Source organism: Anas acuta, chromosome 9 (assembly GCF_963932015.1).
Source record: "Anas acuta chromosome 9, bAnaAcu1.1, whole genome shotgun sequence".
NCBI classification, from domain to species: Eukaryota; Metazoa; Chordata; class Aves; order Anseriformes; family Anatidae; genus Anas; species Anas acuta.
The window spans coordinates 11,348,757-11,366,336 of NC_088987.1; the positions used below are offsets into that span (position 1 = coordinate 11,348,757).

Sequence of the window (17,580 nt, forward strand, 5' to 3'; positions counted from 1 at the left end):
TAGTTCAGAGGAAAGTTTGCTGGTGAGCTTGATGTGAGCTAACTTTTGTGATTCTGGGAAAGGCTTTGAACTCAGAAGAAATCACTTAATTTTTAGCATGGCAAATTTGGGATAATTTCCCACACCTAGCGACACTATACGGTCAGAGCATCTTTCAGGGTAAGGACTTCAGGAAAATTCCACCAGCTTCACTAGGATCAATATATATTGAATTATAGTCTTGGTTCTCTCCCAGGGTTCCTTTCAGGAACATTATACTACACACATACACTAGAATTGAAGCCAAGGCATTTCCAGCCTCCGACTTGTAAAAATGACATTAAAGCAATGACAGAAAAAGAACTACAGTAAATTAAAAAAAAAAAAAATGCAGTAGCTTTTTGCCTCCTTGTCCAGCTGCTGTGCAGTCACTGCTCCACCAACCCTAGCACTGCCTAGGATGGACGTTTCCTTGTCCCATTGGAAATGGATTTCAGTAGAGTCACCCTCTCCATGCTCTGCTGTGCAGGTCTTCACCTATTAAGTTGCCTATAGCAACTAAAAGATTATGACTGTGTTCAAATAAAGCAGAAATCCAGGGGGAAATGTTCCAGAAATGTTTTAAACACTTTCAGCTTGGCATGAAATAAAATTCCCACAGTTTCTGTCCTTACAAGTCATGGACAGGAAGAGTTGCTACAGGTACCTGCCTTGATGGAGCACAGGTCTTGAAGTAAAAGAAAAATCCCATTAAGTACCCTGGCATAGGTGTTGTGTTTTTTTTTTGTGTTTTGTTTTTTTTTTCTTCTTCTTTTTGGCAAAGAAGTTCACAAAGAATAACACCATATCCTTGTGGAAGGTAACAGCTACAAGGCAGCAGTACTGGGACTACAGAAAGATGCTTAAGACATCGGTGGCTGCTAACAGTGACCGTATAGCATCATGGAAACGATTGTGTATCTCAGGACAGGTTGAAGACCATCAGATCCCAGAAGCAGCTGTACATCCCCCAGCTTCATGCCCACTCCCAGAGCTCAGCACCAACTCAGCTCCCATCAAGGGGATGCAGCATCCTTTGCGTGGAGCCTCGGGGTGTTAGTTGGGGGCTCTGCAGGGCTCTTCCCTGCCAAGTGCCCAAAGGCAGAAGTTTCAGAAGGGTACCACACTACTCCAAAAGCCACGCACAACCACCCTTTGGGAAAACAAATAACCAGTGCCACCAAGCAAGCAGGAGAAGCACAAAACTGGACCGAGCCAAGCCTGGGCACGCAGCAGCAGGGGGGCTGCTGGGTGAGCACCGCGCTTGGGATGCTCGGGGGGGCGGACAGAGGGGGGGATGCTGCGGGTGCCTACCTGGATGTAGGCTCGCTGCAGGTAGCTGTAGGGCACCCTGCGCTGAAAATCGGCTCGCACCTCCTCGGCGGCTCGGTGCCGGGACGCTGCTCCCAGCCTCGCCTCCTCGCAGCTCCGCAGGCAGCCGGCTCGCCGCAGCAAGGCCCCCCAGAAGGGCAGCTCGCCTCCGGGCCCCGACCCCAACTCCTCCAGCCGCACCTGCCCCCGGCAGCTCCTCCTGCACCGCAGCCTCGCCTCCCGCAGCTCCCTCCGGCTGCGCAGCGCCCGCTCCAGGCACCGCGCCGCCGCCGCGAAGTCGCCGCCGTAGTACGCCTCCACCCCGCCGGCATACAGCGAGTCGAAGGGCTCCAGGGGGGAGCTTTCCCCCCCGCACCCCCCGGCTGCCTGGCACGCCGCTTGCTGCAGCAGCACGACCAGCAGCAAGGTCCCCCCCGGCCGGCTCCCCCTCGTAGCCATGCTGGGAGCCGGGTGGTTCTGCCCCGGGCTCCGCTCCCTGCTCGCCCGCCCGCCCCCGGCCCCGCACCGCCCTCCCGCACCTCTTAAAGGGCTCCCAGCCGCCGGCCCGCCCCCCCCTGCCCCGCCCAGGCCCCCCCCGCAAAGAGGGCGGTGGAGCGGGAGGGGGGCGCGCAGGCACGGCCCCGGACCGCGCGGAGCATCCCCGCGCCGCCGCTCACTGTAAATCGCAGCGGTGCTTCTTCTTCACCATCATCATCATCTTATTTTTCACCATCTCATTCTTACTAATCATCTTCTTCATCATCATCATTTTCTTCCCCATCTTCTTCATCATCATCTTCATCTTCTTCATCTTTCTCATCATCTTCATCATCTTATTTTTCTTCTCCATCATCATCTTCTTCATCTTTTCATCATATTTTTCATCATCATCTTATTCTTCATCTTTTTTTGTCGTCATCTTATTCTTCATCATCATCGTCTTTTTCATCATCATCATCGTGATCATTTTCTTATCTTCTTCTCACGATCATTTTCTTTTTCATTATCTTCTTCATTATCATGATTATCATCATTATTATTACCATTATTAATATTATCATCATTACTATTATTATAATTATTAAATGACTTTGTGAAATTTAAATCCACACACACACGCGCACACACACACACAGGGCAGCTCTTCCTCCTCTTCCACTTTGCCCTTCCGTGCCCTTCCCCACACCTCCTCCCCTGCTTCCCTGCATCCCCGTGGCTCGCACCATGCCTTTCCCGCGGCTGCTTGGATCATTTCTTGCTGGGTTCTCCACCCTTGGCCCCTCTTGCCCCGACAGCCTCCTGCCGCTGGGAATTCTGTGAATAAATCATCGGGGATGGGCATAGTGAGTGGCTGTTGAAGCCTTTTCGGCTCCCAGCTGTGTGCATGTCTCGCTTCCTCCGGGGTTTCTCCGTTCCAGTGCTGCAAAGCCCTGCCCTGCCAAAATGTTACTCATTTTTGCATGAATTTGAAGGCATTCTTGTGACGAGACGTTTGGCAGCGTGGCCCAGTGACACACGCACACAAAAAGTCCTACTTGGCATTTTAAACAATCTCAGTGTCGAACACCTGTCAGCGAGAGGTCTTTAATATTAACACAGCTAATTTGGTTGAAATCAGTTTTTCCTGAGTGAGAGTGAATGGGCAAATCCTGGATCTCATTAGATGCTTTCCTGTGAGCTGTTCCAAGCCTGAGTACTCCAAAGGCTGCACATACAGCGCTGTGCTCAGTAGGGTCTCTCACCAGGGACTGTGGCCATAGTTACTGCAGACACTTCAGAAATATCTCTATAGCAGTTGTCTATCCTTTAACAGCCTGAAATAGCAGCAAACAGGAGATGCTTGAAACTCATTTTGTGCAGATCTTATTACTGCATCAAGCCAGATGTTCCTCGCGGTCATGCTGGGCTTTCCCCCTCTACTGCTCTGGTGGCTTTGATCACATTGTTCCTGGTTTATGCTGCTGTGTCTGGGATCAGAAATGGGGCTCAACACCCTAGTTTTAGGCAATCCATCAGATTACGGAGCCTGGTTCACAACATCTTCACGTAAGGGAAGGTTTTTTCCCATGTGGCTGGAGATTTTCCGGATTCTTGGGGAAGGGCTTTCCCATCTGGCAAAGATTTCAAAGCAATCTTCCTTGTTGCTTTCTTGCACATTGGCAAAAAATGTTTGGAAGTTTTGGGTGTCCCTCCTTCCTTCTGGAACCAAACACACTGAAGGTAGATCTCTAATGGGAAAGGTATGTGCTGTAACCACTTGCCCATGCAATATGAGCTCTCAGGTCCAGATAAAGCCGTTCCAGATGGAAGGCTTATCAGCACTCCTGGGGAATGGAGACGAGGTTGAGATATGGCTACTTCAACCTTCTCAAGGGTCCCTTGAGGATTTGCAGCCAAGACACAAGACAGAGGTGCCACTGGTAACCATGAAAATTTAGAATGGGAGTGATCTGTCCACCAAAACACAGACAAAGCATCTGGCTCCCTGGCTGCACTTTCTGAAGGATGCACCTCAAATGATTTGTCTGCAGAAGTGCCGTATGTAATTCCACGTTCTTTCCACATCAGTGACATCTCTTTGTGCAGTGATAACATTGAGGCCCTGGGTAGGAAGGAATGCAGAAAGAGCATGATTGACTGGAGAGAGGATGAAGTGAAACAAAACATTTTATTTCAGCTTGCTGCATTTTCTGATCCAGATGTTTCTTTCTTTTAAAAAAAAAATCTTTTGGAAAATGCAAAGAAAAAATTTTAGTTCTGACATCCTGCAGCCCAATTCTGCATAACTCCCTCAAGGGGTTTCTCCACAGGCACCAGTCTGCCACTACCCTCACTTTGCAGTCCTCCTTCCTAAGGTCATACTTTCTTTGTTCACAACAGTTTGTGCTTTTCCTCACCTTGATGCTTCATCACTACCTAATTACGGCTACCAGCTCAGCAAGAGTTGGCACACACAAGGCATGCAACCCAGGGCATCTCGGGGTCCTTCCAGTGCAGTCACTTGAGCAACTAACTACCCTTTTTTCTCTGCCTCTTTTCACTGCATAAATGAAAAGGCAGGCACCAGGTGGAAAGGAGTTTGGTAGTCCCCTGTCTGGGGGTCATCTTCTTGCAGAAAATGTAAACCACAGCAATTCAGCATGGTAGACACAATGGGTTTGCCTTCTTTAGAGCCCTGAGTGGCAGCAACGGTGTGGAAAGGAGTTGGGCTCAGAAGCCTTGCATGTATGAAAGCAGGATTTCACCCAGCTGAGCAGTTACTGGTTCAGGATGCTATAACTCTGCATCAGTCCCCAAGATGCCTGAGATAGCCCTCATGCCTCTAATGAAAGGAATAATTCTAAAAATGTAACAACTCAGCCCGTGTTCAGATGTTGATCCTGGCCCCTGTGCAGTTGTTTTGAAAGACCTTTTCCTACGTAAATAAATTCATCTGAAGCTTTTTTTTTTTTTTTTTTCCAGAAATCTTTGATATGTGGGTCAAACCACTGATGATTTGGCAAGAAGATAAGAGCAGATTTTATAATACCTTTCAAAATGGCCTTTCAACATGCATTTTACAAGCAGAGCTATGTTTCAGGTCCTCTCTGTTTCTTTGTAGGCTTGCCTTCCTAGTTAATACATGAACAAACTTCATAATTCCCAAATCAAACACAGGTGACCTCTTCAGCCATGTACCTTAGTGAGAGAGAGAGAGTTTTGAATCAGATGGAAAAGTACAACGTAGCCTCACTGAAGGGCTTTGATCCTTGCCTCATGTATATAAGTAGAGGTTTATTGAATACATCAAAACCATTACTGAAGTACTTCATGATTTAGACCTGAATCCAGACCTGAATTCTGTAGACTGTCTCCCTCTGCCCATCTCTTTTGTTACTCGAGAAGGGGTGGGAGAGATTGTGAATGTCAGCGAATGACAGGAAATGAATTGCAGATAGATTTGCTGCAATAATAATTGTGCATCACATTTTGGGACTGTTCTTCTAGGAAAAGTCCATCATCAGGGTCACATAAAGCTAGCCTAGTTTTGGGAGGGATGAAAGGATGAGTGACCAAGGAGGAATTTTCTCTTCTTGCATAGTGAGGCCATGCAAGATGCTTGCTGGGGAGGCCACTCCACCTCCTCTGGGTTGTACCTGTTGTTTCTTTGCTGGCAGCTTACAGACCTGCTTCCCCACACCCGACCTGCCTCTTGGTCCACTGTGTTTCAGCCTGCCTGACACCTTGTTCAGGGTGGGTCACTGGTGACTTGAGGTCAGTGCAGATGAACTGGAGGTCTTCAATGTTTCCAACAACCCTTTTTCACTTCTCCTTCCTTCTAGCAATATGATCTAGGCTCCTAAACCTTTTAAATCTTACTTTTGGAAATATTTCTATATGATCCAGGCTCAGGATCTGAGAACAGCTAAGACCATCTTTTTCTCCCAAACATATCTAACCTGTGATCAGATGTTGCATGTTTTTCTTCCATAACTTACAATCAGCCACAAGAACTGGTGATATCCTCTGCCCCAACAAACCTCTATCCAGATATTTCTTCAAGACATGTCCATCTCCTATTGTGCTGCTGACAGCCTCTTTCATCATGACTTCCCACATTACCTCTGCAGATGGACAAAATGATTGCCAACGAAGCTTTGCCTGCAGTGCCATTGCTCTAAATGCATCGTTCACCCACGCATCCTTCCTCACACACACTAATGGCCATCCCATATCCTCCCTTTCAGCATCCAGTGGATGGTTGCCTTGCCTCAGTCAGAAGACACATGCTTGTCCACATCTCTCCCTGCCACACTCCATTATCAATACCAGCCTTGGCAGCTCATTTTTTTTCTTTGTCCTGGTCTGGCCTATCTCTCTGCTTTGTTTTGTGAGACTTATGACTTATTATGCCTGTTTTGGAAAAGGTTTTGTGCTCTAGAATCCACCGTTGCTTCTCTCCTGCAGCACAGACCAAAACCATCTCCCTAAACCATCTTTGCAGTGCTCCCTCCACTGTGCCTCCCAAGGCTTTGAACACATGCTGCAGATTGCAAGCACGTTGTGATTCTCAAATGCTCATGTGCTGGATCTGTTATCCAAGCCTTCATACAAGAGCACAGCCATGTACAACACAAGGCTCGCTGCTGGCACTCAGCAGAGGAGTACAATAACGTAAATCACGAGCAGAAGACTCGTGTGTCTTCCCATGTGTAGGCAGCAGTATAAGTTTATTAAATTCCATGTGCCTGTACATTTTGCTTACTCAGAAACTTGGACTGCGCTTTACTGCCGTTATACATTAAAAACTAATAAAAACAAAGCTCAGAAAGTGCAAAACACGCAACCACAGGCTCACTGTTGTCTCAGAGGTGTTGGCCACATGCCCGTATCTTTGAGCTTGGGTTTAAATTGGGGCTGTATTATTTAAGATGACAACAATCAGTCTAACACTAAGAAATTACTATTTTGTGCTCTTCGTAGCACTTTTGCTGCACTGACAGCACAAAACGTTTCACCTATTTAGAGAGAGCTGCAGTTATGAAAAGGAAAAAACACCGATAAATGATATAAACCGAGAAAACTTAATTACGGAATCAAGTGGCATGGTTATTTTCAATGCATAGTCCAGAGTTAATGAGACGTGTGAATGGTCTCATTGTATAACAGCCTGAACTTCAGCTGCAAGCTGTGGCAGTTTCAGTGTGAACAGGGTCCAATTCATGGCCGGTGTAATTGGGCTGAAGTTGGTGACACTGCCAGGAGGATGGGTTAAGCGCAGAGCGCGTGTACTCACAGCCGGAGTCTGGCTGCAGCTGCAGGAGGTGCCACACATGGGGAGCGGATGGGGCTGGGACAGGCTTGCCGAAGCAAGGAGTGAGGATTTCATCCAGGAGGGGAAGAGGTGATATTTCTGTCCAACAAGTCCTCTGTACCCGTGGTGGTGTGTGAAAGCAGATGGGAGATGGAGGAAACTCACCACGCAGCAAACCTGCTCTGGGGTTATTTAGCAACACCTTACAATTCTCTTTGGTCTGTGACCATGAAATCCTTCAGAGTAAGCACCCGATGAGATTGATTCCCAGGTTTTCTGCTGCTGGCAGCTGTGCTGCCTGCAATGGGGCTTTTTGTGCTGGCAGAGGACTGAGCTGCCATGAACGGCACGGCAGAACCACAGTTCATACAAGTGAGATGTGGCCACCAAAGGGATAGTAGGGAAAATGCTCAGGGACCCCACAAGAGCTGTTCTGATGCAGTTTGTATATTTTAGCAAAATGTCATAAGAACCCCCACTAAAATCAAAATATGTACCCCCAAATCCTGGGTGGCAATACTTGTCTTTGCATGGCCTCATGCTTATTTTTTTCTACACTTTAATTCATTATCTGGTCACCTTGATGCATTTATTATTTTTGCCATTCCTAGTCTGACCTCATTCATTTTTTGAAATTCTGAAACATGATTTTGCGAAACCTCTGGACTGCTGGGCCAGCTCAGGTAGGTGCTGCACCCCACTCCAAACCACGACCTGCAGGCAGCAAACTTTCACCCACAGACCTTTCTCTCTGAGACTCCCAGCAGTGACTGTGTCCCCAAAGACAGATATTTCCCTTCTCTGCATTTCTCCACACAACTGAGCCCCCAGTATAGGGTGGGAAGAATGAAGAAATGCCAGGCTTGGGGAACAGGCCCCCAGGGAGGGGAACCCCATGGGAGGGATCAGAGAGTTGTAGCAGGGGGAACCCAGCGTTCCTGGAGGAGGGAAGAGATCTGTGTGGAAAGACCAAGAAGTAGTGAATGTCCACTGAGGAAATTCAATCTGAATTTGGCAGTGGGTCGCCACGGAGGAGCTTGCTGGAAGAGGGACGACCGGGAGTTCTGCCAGCCCCAGCAGTGGCCCTTGGTGCAGGCAGAAGAGGAGAATCTCGTGTGGCCAGGCTTTCCTGATTTTAATTTTTATGATTTGGTGTAAAGGCAGGGGGAGGGGAGGTTGAGAGACTATAAAAGACATTGAGCTCATTTCTTTCACCAGTATTGAGTTTCCTGTGGCTTCCCTCTAACAGCTCATCTTTCTCATACATTGATGCGGTCATGACTAATCCAAGCAAGAGGCGTAAATCAAAATCAGTGTGCTGATCTTATCCTCCACAATGCAAGAGAAACTGGAAGAAATGACTTGTGCTTCAGTATAAGTCTCTGCAGCTCTGTACCTGCTCCGTGATCTCCTCAAAGAGGAACAAAATGTCTTCACAGTGGTGAAAGGGCAGATCACGGATGTGCTGCACACACAGAGGGAGAGGCCCAGGGCTGGTTAAAAGTAAATAAACTGCATAGTGCATTTGGCAGAAGCTTCTTTGCTGCAAGGTGTTAGCTTTATATGGCAGTAGTTTTCATCCTAGAGAATCCTAAAATGCTCTGCTAAAGCCATAGACATAAAACTCACTTTGTTACAGCTGCTAGGCAGGCAGGTTGCTGGCCCCCTGCTTCCCACCCAGATGTGAGGAGGGAACAGCCAACCTAGGACATCTCAGCAAAACCCTGCCATTAATGAAATTCCCCCTGGGGAAGGAAGCAGAAGTAGAATTGTTAACATCAAGCATAATGTGCAGACCTCCTGGGATCCTGGTGTAATTCTGGGGATGGAGCATTGAAGCCAACTGCGTGGCTTGGCTGCAAATGAGAGGAACCCCAAGATTTCAGAGTTGGGCTGTGAACGTTCAGTTCTCAGCAGAACCTTCCCAGTCCTTGACCAGCCCCAACAGAGGAGCCCAGCAGAAGGGAATCAGGAGAATGAGAGTCTGTGACTAGCCATGGTGCTCAAAGTCTGCCTTTCGGTCCCCTGTGCCACCCTCTCCATCCTTTGGAAGCTACTGAGTACCTGGGATGCCAGCAGCATGCCACCGGTGGTGACACTGCATTGAGCGACTGTAACATCAGCTGGGGAACATGTGACAAGAGAAGCAAAGCCAGATGATGATAATGAAGTAGAGAGGAAAAAATATCCCGTCTCACTGAAGCGTTCCTATAATTAAAGAAATTGCAAAAGAGAAACAGTGCTGAATAGCAGGAAATTGTCTCTGTTCCCCATTGCGCAGAGATCAGGGAAAGCTGATGTTGCTGCATTAGTGACTGCTTCTCCCAGGGGAGCAGGAGAAGGTCTCAAAGGGAGCAAACACTCAACACACAGGGAGCTGTGTAGAAGGACTGTCAATGCCGCCTGTCCTCCCTGAGACCTCACATGGGAAACCTTTTGCTCAGCCAGGCACTGAAGCACGGCACCCCAGCAGCCAGGGTTGCACAGGACAGGGCATTTGCTACAACTTCAGGAGTTTCTCCACAGCCCTTTTTGGCTGGGGATGGATGGGGGCAGTGGTGGAGCAGATCTCTGCCTAACTGCAATCATTAAAAATAGACCCTAGTGCACATTTGCTCCCTCTCTCCCAGATTGCATTACCTTTGGGACTTGTCCAAAGAGAGATTCAGGAGGGAAGCCAGGGGGACAAGATCTCTGAGTACAGTAGCAGGGGCTCTGTTTTCCTTCATTTTCTAGTTTCTGTAATATAGCTTCTAGTGAAAAAAGAAAAAAAAAAAAAAACAAGCAAGCTATAGACAGTGCTGCTTTTGTATCTGCTCCCTGCATTGAAAATCTCAGCTGTTAGAAATTAAAGTGTGGTTACTTCTTTGACCCCTGTAATTTCTGCAGTGAACAGTGATCTGGTCTCCCAGGCATCCCCCTGGCCAAGCCTTCAGGATTAGGAATGAAGTCTGCTCAGCGTGCCAGGCCAAGGGTGTTGTTTGAAGTAGATGCCCAGAGAAGGAGAGCTAAAAGCTTCAGCAACCTTTTGCTATGTTAATCTATCATCCACTGACAATTGGGTGGTTCAAGAGAGCTGGATGCTTTATGGAGGGAGGAGGGAGGTTTTTCACGAGAAGTGGGATTTTAATGGCAAAGGAAGTATGTGAAGGGTTTAACCTTTGTGCCAGGGTGAATTTCAGCTTAAGGAGATTCTGACCTTATCTTTTGTCAGGAAAGATTGCTGTGAACCTCACTTTTCAGCCAGCCAAACTGGGTATTTATTGCTTTAAGCAGCCCCAGTTCTTACCAGCCAGGAGTGTAACCGAGCTGCAGCTGCTGAGGGGACTGGTGGGCGCTCCATGCAAAGGTCATCAAAGCATTTCCAAGCAGAGCACAGGGCATTCCCAAGGGGTTTACAGCAGCTGGCTGCAGATGCAGCCTTAAAAAGCAACTCAGAAGGCCCACAGCCACAGCTGGATGCTGATCTTGGGGTGACTCGTGCCAACAGGGCTATTGCTGGCATGAATTACTGCGTGCATTTTTAATTTTTTTGGGCAGGGTTTAGTGGGTGATACTGGTGGTATGGGGATGGTTGGACCATATGATCTTGGTGGTCTTTCCCAATCTTAGTGATTCTATGATTATACACGCTTTGAAATGCTGGGTTCAATGTTTTTTGAAATGGGCACCCTGACCAGCCCTGGAGAGCACTTCCCCACTGACTTACAGCTCTGGAGAAGGGCAGCATTGCCACCATTTTCTACTGTGCCTTTTGCCTTCCTGTGCTTCAGGGTCTCAGTTCAGCTGGCTTCTGCAAAGGTAAAGTTGGGTATTTGTTGACCAGTGGTGCCCCTAATGCACTACCAACAGCAACACCGACACTGCAAATCACTGCATATAGGAAGCAGGAAGAGTTTAGGCTTCATTGTGGCATTTCCTAAGGAACAACCAGGAGAAACCTTTTTCTACCAAGAGCAAGAGGGTTTTCATGCCCCATTTTGGGTCAGGTCTCCTCTTGCCACATAGACCAGAGAGAAATTGAAATATTTTCTGTGTGTAGTCCCTGAAGGGCAGGAAAGAGCATCCTCACGGCCAGGAGTCCCTCACTCTTCCAGGTGAAGCTCCAGATGGTCTTTTGAAGGTCAAGACTACATCTGAGGCAAGGCATAGCAGCACACTTCTGAGGGAACAGGGCTCTTCCCTGCTAATACAAGTATCTGTGGGATGCAAATGCCCACTGTGACTTGGGTGGACTCCAAATCTCCTTTGCCACAATGGAAGAAGCAAGCAACGCAACGAGAGGCCACTGACAGCTCGTGGATGCTCTCAGGCATTGGGCAGAGATGGCAGCAGATCAGTTTGGAAGACAGATGGCAGGACAAATGTTAGAGCCCCACAGCAAATTGGGTAAAGAGGCACATCATGATGCCTGAGGGGCTCCATCCTATTGTGCAACTAGGCAGGACACTAAAAGCAAGAGGATCCAAAGAGAAGAAATCAGGGATAATGGGGTATGTGATCAAACTTATGTTCCTTTTGTAGACTTAATGAATAATCGGTCTCCTGTTTTGCAGACAGCAAGGTATGTTACAGGACTTTCAAGCACATCTCGTGCAAATTTTCCAAACTTCTGGGAAAAGGGGAGCGCAAGGGGGATTTTGTGCCTAGTTAATTTTATGGAGTGCATTGAGTAAGGGTGGATTTATTTTCAGAGCTAGACATTTCAAACATTGCTTTGTGTTTCTTCACTGGGGACACAGGGTACTGTTTTATTGCCTTGTGTAAATTGCATGTTGTTTTATTGAAGCATAAAAACACTTGGCATGGCTACAGTGTCCCATTATCTTTCGATCTGGTGGGCAATAATTGCTTAAACAAACACAAAACCCTATAAAACTCACAAATACCTAGAAGTCAAAACAACAAGAACAGGGACATCCAATATGCTGTGAGTAATGAAAAAAAAAAAGAAATAAAGTTTCAACTACTGAACAAAACAAAATCTGGAAAATCACCTTCAAAGCCAAAATCAAAGCAAGTCTGATGTCAGTGCTGCCTGCAGCGTTTCCTTGTTTTTATGCCTGTTTCTTTCTCTGTCCATAAGTATATCCATAAACTGTAGGCACTGACCAAATCCCAAGGAACTGCTGATATTTTTGCTTCTAGATAAGTTTGAAGATATTCATCCAGTAGGGAGAGATGGCAAAAGAGAAGCCAACAGGGTTTTTTTGTGTGTGCTCAGCCTTTGGAAAGGGATGCACGTCTGTGCTGGACTTTGCTGGTGCCTTTTCCACACACGGGATGCAGCCCAAGCCAGCAGCTAACCCTCCTCTGCAGCATTCATCCTCCGTGAAAGCTGACCTCATCTCAGACAGACCTCAGCATATTCATCACCAGGAATTTGTGAGTCATGCCTGGGAAACTTTTCTCCCTCTGCACCAGCCATCCGACCAGAACGGCTTGGAGCGCATTGGCCGGAGCCTGGCTGCTGAGTAGGGACGTCAGGGGATTTTCTCTGACTTGCCCTGAGAGCAGCTTGATCTGCGTGCCAGGGGCCTGGCAGTGCTGAGGGATGCTATTTGCATCAGGACTCTGACACACAGTAATGTAAGCAAGCCTGTGGCAAGCACAGCAGCCTGCTGATGAGCAGCTAACAGCCACAACACCCATACGTTTGGTCTAGCACACCCCAGTCAAATCTGTCTCCATTTCAAACCCTTCAAGCCCCACACTGGGCACCAAAAAGGACTATTACGAGTTCATCCAGGAGGCAGCTCAGCCCTACACAGCCACTTGCTTACTTTCCTCAGGCTGGATGGGGGAGAGAGAATTGGAAAAGTAAAAGCATGAGAACTCCTGGGTTGAGATAAAGACTTTACTGGGTGAAGCAAAGGCTGTGCAGGCAAGCAAAGCAAAACAAAGAATTCATTTGCTACTTCCCATCCTCAGGCAGGCGCTCAGCCACTTCCACTTTCTTTTAAACACTTACTTTGTGCTTCCGCAAGGGGAAACGCTGCCTGCTAAAGGAGCCCAAAAGAGGTGTTTGGTTTTCCAGAGTTCTGAGACTGAGCTAGCACGTTTATGTTGAGGAAAACCCTTCAATATTTAAGTCTGTTCCCCTGGGCATCTGTGGATAACATCTGCTCAGTCTGATGTCTCCCCCAGGTTCAGTGCTTAGGAAAAAGAAGGACAATTTGTGTTCCCCTGGTGTGAATGGAGTTTGGGCAGCTAGAGGATATGGGAATAAATGCAATAGGAATTCCTATAAGTCATCTATGAGTGTTTGGATGCTTCATTTCATGCTTATGCCAACAAGTTCACGCTTTGGGCCAAACATCACTGATTTTGTTGGATTTTCACCAGCGAGGCTTGGCCATGAGAAAATGGAACCTTTTTCCTTTAGCTCTGTGTCCACTTTTTCAATCACAAAACATCACAGCAAGTCAGACTCCCCTCCACTACCCCCCCCCCCAACTTCGCACATGTGAACATTTCCAAGTTAACAGAGCAAGTTTCTGTGCTCAAGAAAACATCATTTGAGGCTTGCACGTGTCCAGCTCAAAAGCTACGCCAAGACCAAGATCTTTCTGCCCCAAACACAGAGCAGGGTCATTGCAAAAGTACTCAGAACTTGTCCCAAATATCAGGGAAGCCAGCTGCTGCTGCCAGAACTTCACCTCTCTGTAGGTTTGCTGTATTTCTGTGTTTCTGCTGTGCTTTATACAGAAAAGCTAGAGACAGATAGATTTCAGTGGCATTCACTATCTGACAAGGATAAAATAAATCCTTGCATTTAGGAGCTAAGGTGCTGCATCTCCTCATATTGAGAGGCAACTGCCTGGGCGAGCACCCACAAATATAGGCAGCTGCCTTCTATGCCCACACCTCCATCCATGTTATGTGTCTTATAAACCTCTCAGCTCTTCCTCCTTTGCCAGTACGCAGCTCCTTGTGCCCACAATTAGGTCTGGTTTCACAGGACGACAGCTAGCTGGAGAGAGCAGTATTTTGCCTAAGGGCTCACAAAGGGACTGGCCTCTGGGTGTTATTTAAATGCACATGCTAGGGACATCGAACAAGGGAAAGCAAAACCTTTTTAGGAATATTTTTAGGAAGAAATCTAACACAATAGTATAGCCAGCATACGTCAAATCTTAAACAGTCAACATTCAACATGGCTTTACCACAAAGGGAAACACAGATTTTACAGACTCTGCAAGGACAAGTAAAGACATTGCAATGGGGTTGACCCAATCAGCAACTCCTACCTGAGGGCTGCTGCTCTCTATACCACACACGCTGCAATTAGGCAGGGATGAGGGAGATCACAGTCATGCTAGAGGAGGCTGAAGCACACCAGAGCCTGCAGGCAGAGGACACAGCCTCAGGGCCAGGTCTCTGCAGAAGCCTTTTGCCTCAGTAGAGCCTCTTTTCTAAGAGTCTGGTAACATTTGAGCAGCATTCTGAGCATTGCAGGTGCTAAATGCTGTTTCTAATTGGAAACAAATTGGTGTGATATTACCTGCATCTGTGCTAAAAAAAAAAAAAAAAAAAAAAAGGTTTTGCGTGGCTTCTACAGTAACCTATAACTCTGCACAGGCTCTCTGTGGACTGAATATGAACTTACTCAAAGCTTGGCCTGACTGTGGAGAAGGTGGAAAAAAGATTTGCAATCTGGAGTCATGTGTTCATGATGAAAAACAAACCAGGGAAATCTCCACCACCCCACCAGTCTGTAGGGGTGGAGGGACGTGAAGGTTGAGCCTGAACAGGTTTCTGAAAAAGGCAGAGGACCTCAGAGAACCCCAGAATTAACACTAGGGAGGTCAGAGGACCAGGGGTACCAACGGCAAACCACAAATAAGTGGCTTCATCATGGCTTGGAGAAAAGCAAATTTTGGCAGGCATTCTGAGACATCAATACACTGTTGGTTTTTTTTTTTCAGGGCATGCCATACTTTGTATGTCTAGGGTACAATTTCTATTAACGTCAGCTGGATCAGTGAGCCCTCAGCATCCAGAGGCGTCATCACCCTCCTGAGCAAGTGTTACCAGAAGGTTTTCAGACATCTGTAACCCAGTCAAAGTTACAGCAAATCTCCCTCTCAAGGTGGACATGTCCTGCCAAACCTCCAGGCTTGGGCAGCACTTTGTTTTCTCAACAAACCAAAGACAAGAATGCTCAAAACTACGCATGTTTCCCAAATCTTAGCCACAGAGAATAGGACAATTACAGCTGAAAGTTTCCAAAAACACAGAAATGCCTGAGGCAGACAGCCCTCATGGAAACCCTTAGCTCAAAGCGCTTGACAGAGATGCGGAGAGAGGTTTTCTGCTGGGAGGTGCTGCCCATAGGCATAGGTGGGCTCCCAGCCCCTGCTCTGTGCCTGTGGTGCTATAGGGGCAATGCTGCAGTCATCTGCAGGGCCAGGGTCCTGCAGACCAAGCTCTGGCAGCCCTCCCAAGGCAAATATTCCCATAGTGCTTTCCCTTGCTGGGACAGAGCCCTGACGAACAGGGTGAAACCTCTATGCAGCCACTGTTTTCTCCCCTTCCAGCCCCAAACAGCAGCCCGGATGGATTATTTTCAACACCAGCATCTATTTACTGGCCTGAGAGGGGCAGGATAGCAGTACAAACTTTCTTTTCTCAGCACCCAGTCCTTGCTTAGTGAATAATGAAAGAGAAACAGGCAAGAAGAGGGAGAATAAAGGCAGCGTGGCAGAGGCTGGTGTGCAGCACACGGAGCTGGGCACCAGTCCTGGCTGGGGCTGTGCCAGGGTGGCCCTGTGCCCAGCTCTGGTGTGATGGGAGGTGCCCTTCCTTTGTGCTGGAATGACAGGGGCTGGAGAACTGGATGTCCCGTTTCCCCCCTGAAATGTAAAACAACTCCTGACCATTTTTACTCGTTTGAAAAAGCAAGTGTTTAAATGCTGCACAAACTCCAGGTCGGATAGCATCATTATGGCCAGCTGAATGGTTATGGTGGTTTTTAATTAAACTCATAATTCTTTTTGATTGCTTGCTCCAGGCTTTTTATGCAACATCAGCAGACACCAATAAACCCCTAAGAGGTCTCAAGGGTAAGATAAAGATAAGGTAAAGTGCTCGGAGATCCATGTGGCCACGCTGCAATTGTCATTGCTCTGCACCTTTTATAGCCGGGTTAACTGCCATAAAAGCATTCGCACAGCAGATGTCGGCTATTCTGACTGCAAGCAGGTGCATCTGCCAGGATGGTTAATCTCCACTGAAATCTGAAGGGTGATGGCTCCAGAGCAAAGGTAATGAGCAGTTTGGAGTCCTGCTTGGACTGTCCTCACTCTGGCTTGCCTAGAAGTCTGGAGAAAGCAAGAATTAAACTAATGGGTAGGTGCGTGCGTGAGTCCCACATCCACTGGGAGCTGAATCCACAAAGTTCAACGGTGTTTTCAGCCCAGATTCTTCTTCCCAGTTTGCCTCTTAATTACCCAGGATCAGCACTGGGTTGGATGTGCCATCTTAATCCACCCCATATCACCAGTGTTTCTGCAGGAACCGTCTGCAAGTAACCAGGCTGGGTGTTATTCCCTGGGCAAGGGAATCTCAGGACACCATGAGGGCAGAGAGATGAAGAATGCCCTTCCTGTTCCCTTTCCCCTTCCCCATCCTGGATGGATCACAAGTATTCAAACTAATGTCCAGGCATCATGGGGTTCACAGCACCACTTCCAGAAAGAAGCCTGTTTGATGCATGGCACATTTGGGGTTTTGGAAAAATTTATGAAGTGCCTGACAGCTTTTTCCAGGAGGACTTTGAGTCGATTTTCTTCCAACAGTCTGCATTCAGTTATAGTTCGGAATATGTGATCTCATGGTGTTTGTATTTATACCTCTCACAAACCCTTTTTTTTTTACAGCATCGGTGTCTATAGGTTACTGTGAGGCACCCAGAGGAGTCAACGCAAGGTCACCCACAGGATGCCTCCTCCACGGAGCACATCAGTTTGGCTGCAGGACAGCTGCAGCTGAAGTCACTTTCCGTAGCTGTGAGGTGAAGAAATGCAAGCAAGGGTTATTAAAGTGATGAAATAACACAATAAAAAGGGAAAACACGCTATAGGAAAAACACCCCTCTGGCTGGGGGCGGTTACTAGGGTTTGATAGTACAAAGGGGTTTTTCCATCACCTATTCCTGCATTCAAAAAATGTGAAGTTCACCAAGTAAAAATCTCAAAAGGCAATTTCTTTCATGAGTTCTTTAAAGAGCCCGTGATGTCTCATGGATAAATGTTTCCTCACCAAGATATTTCTGTAACTGGTCTGAAATTCTCTGTCTGTCCTGGGAACATCCCACCCCAACATAGTTTGCCCCTTGCCACCTCGCAGGGCCATAGAAGGCAGCAAATCAGCCTCATGCTATGCAGGGGCCACTTTCCTTGACAAAAAGAAGAAAAAAAAAAAGAGTGGGGGGAAAGAGAAGGAAGCCAGGTACC

At 47.5% G+C, this 17,580-nt stretch overlaps 1 protein-coding gene and 1 long non-coding RNA gene across 2 annotated transcripts in view; both read right to left on the bottom strand.

Annotated features, from left to right (window-relative positions):
• Positions 1-1,846, bottom strand: part of P3H2 (prolyl 3-hydroxylase 2) — a 64,979-nt gene extending 63,133 nt beyond the window's left edge. The window contains exon 1 of the mRNA XM_068691803.1: positions 1,333-1,846. Within this exon, the coding sequence (XP_068547904.1) occupies positions 1,333-1,788 (456 nt within the window). The 5' untranslated portion in view covers positions 1,789-1,846. The remainder of the gene's footprint in view (positions 1-1,332) is intronic.
• A 9,255-nt stretch (positions 1,847-11,101) lies between these two features.
• Positions 11,102-14,573, bottom strand: LOC137860942 (uncharacterized). The gene is made up of 2 exons (XR_011099270.1): positions 14,374-14,573; positions 11,102-11,572 (listed from the first exon to the last, which is right to left on the bottom strand). It is a non-coding gene; the product is annotated as an uncharacterized lncRNA (long non-coding RNA).
• Positions 14,574-17,580: the final 3,007 nt, after the last annotated feature.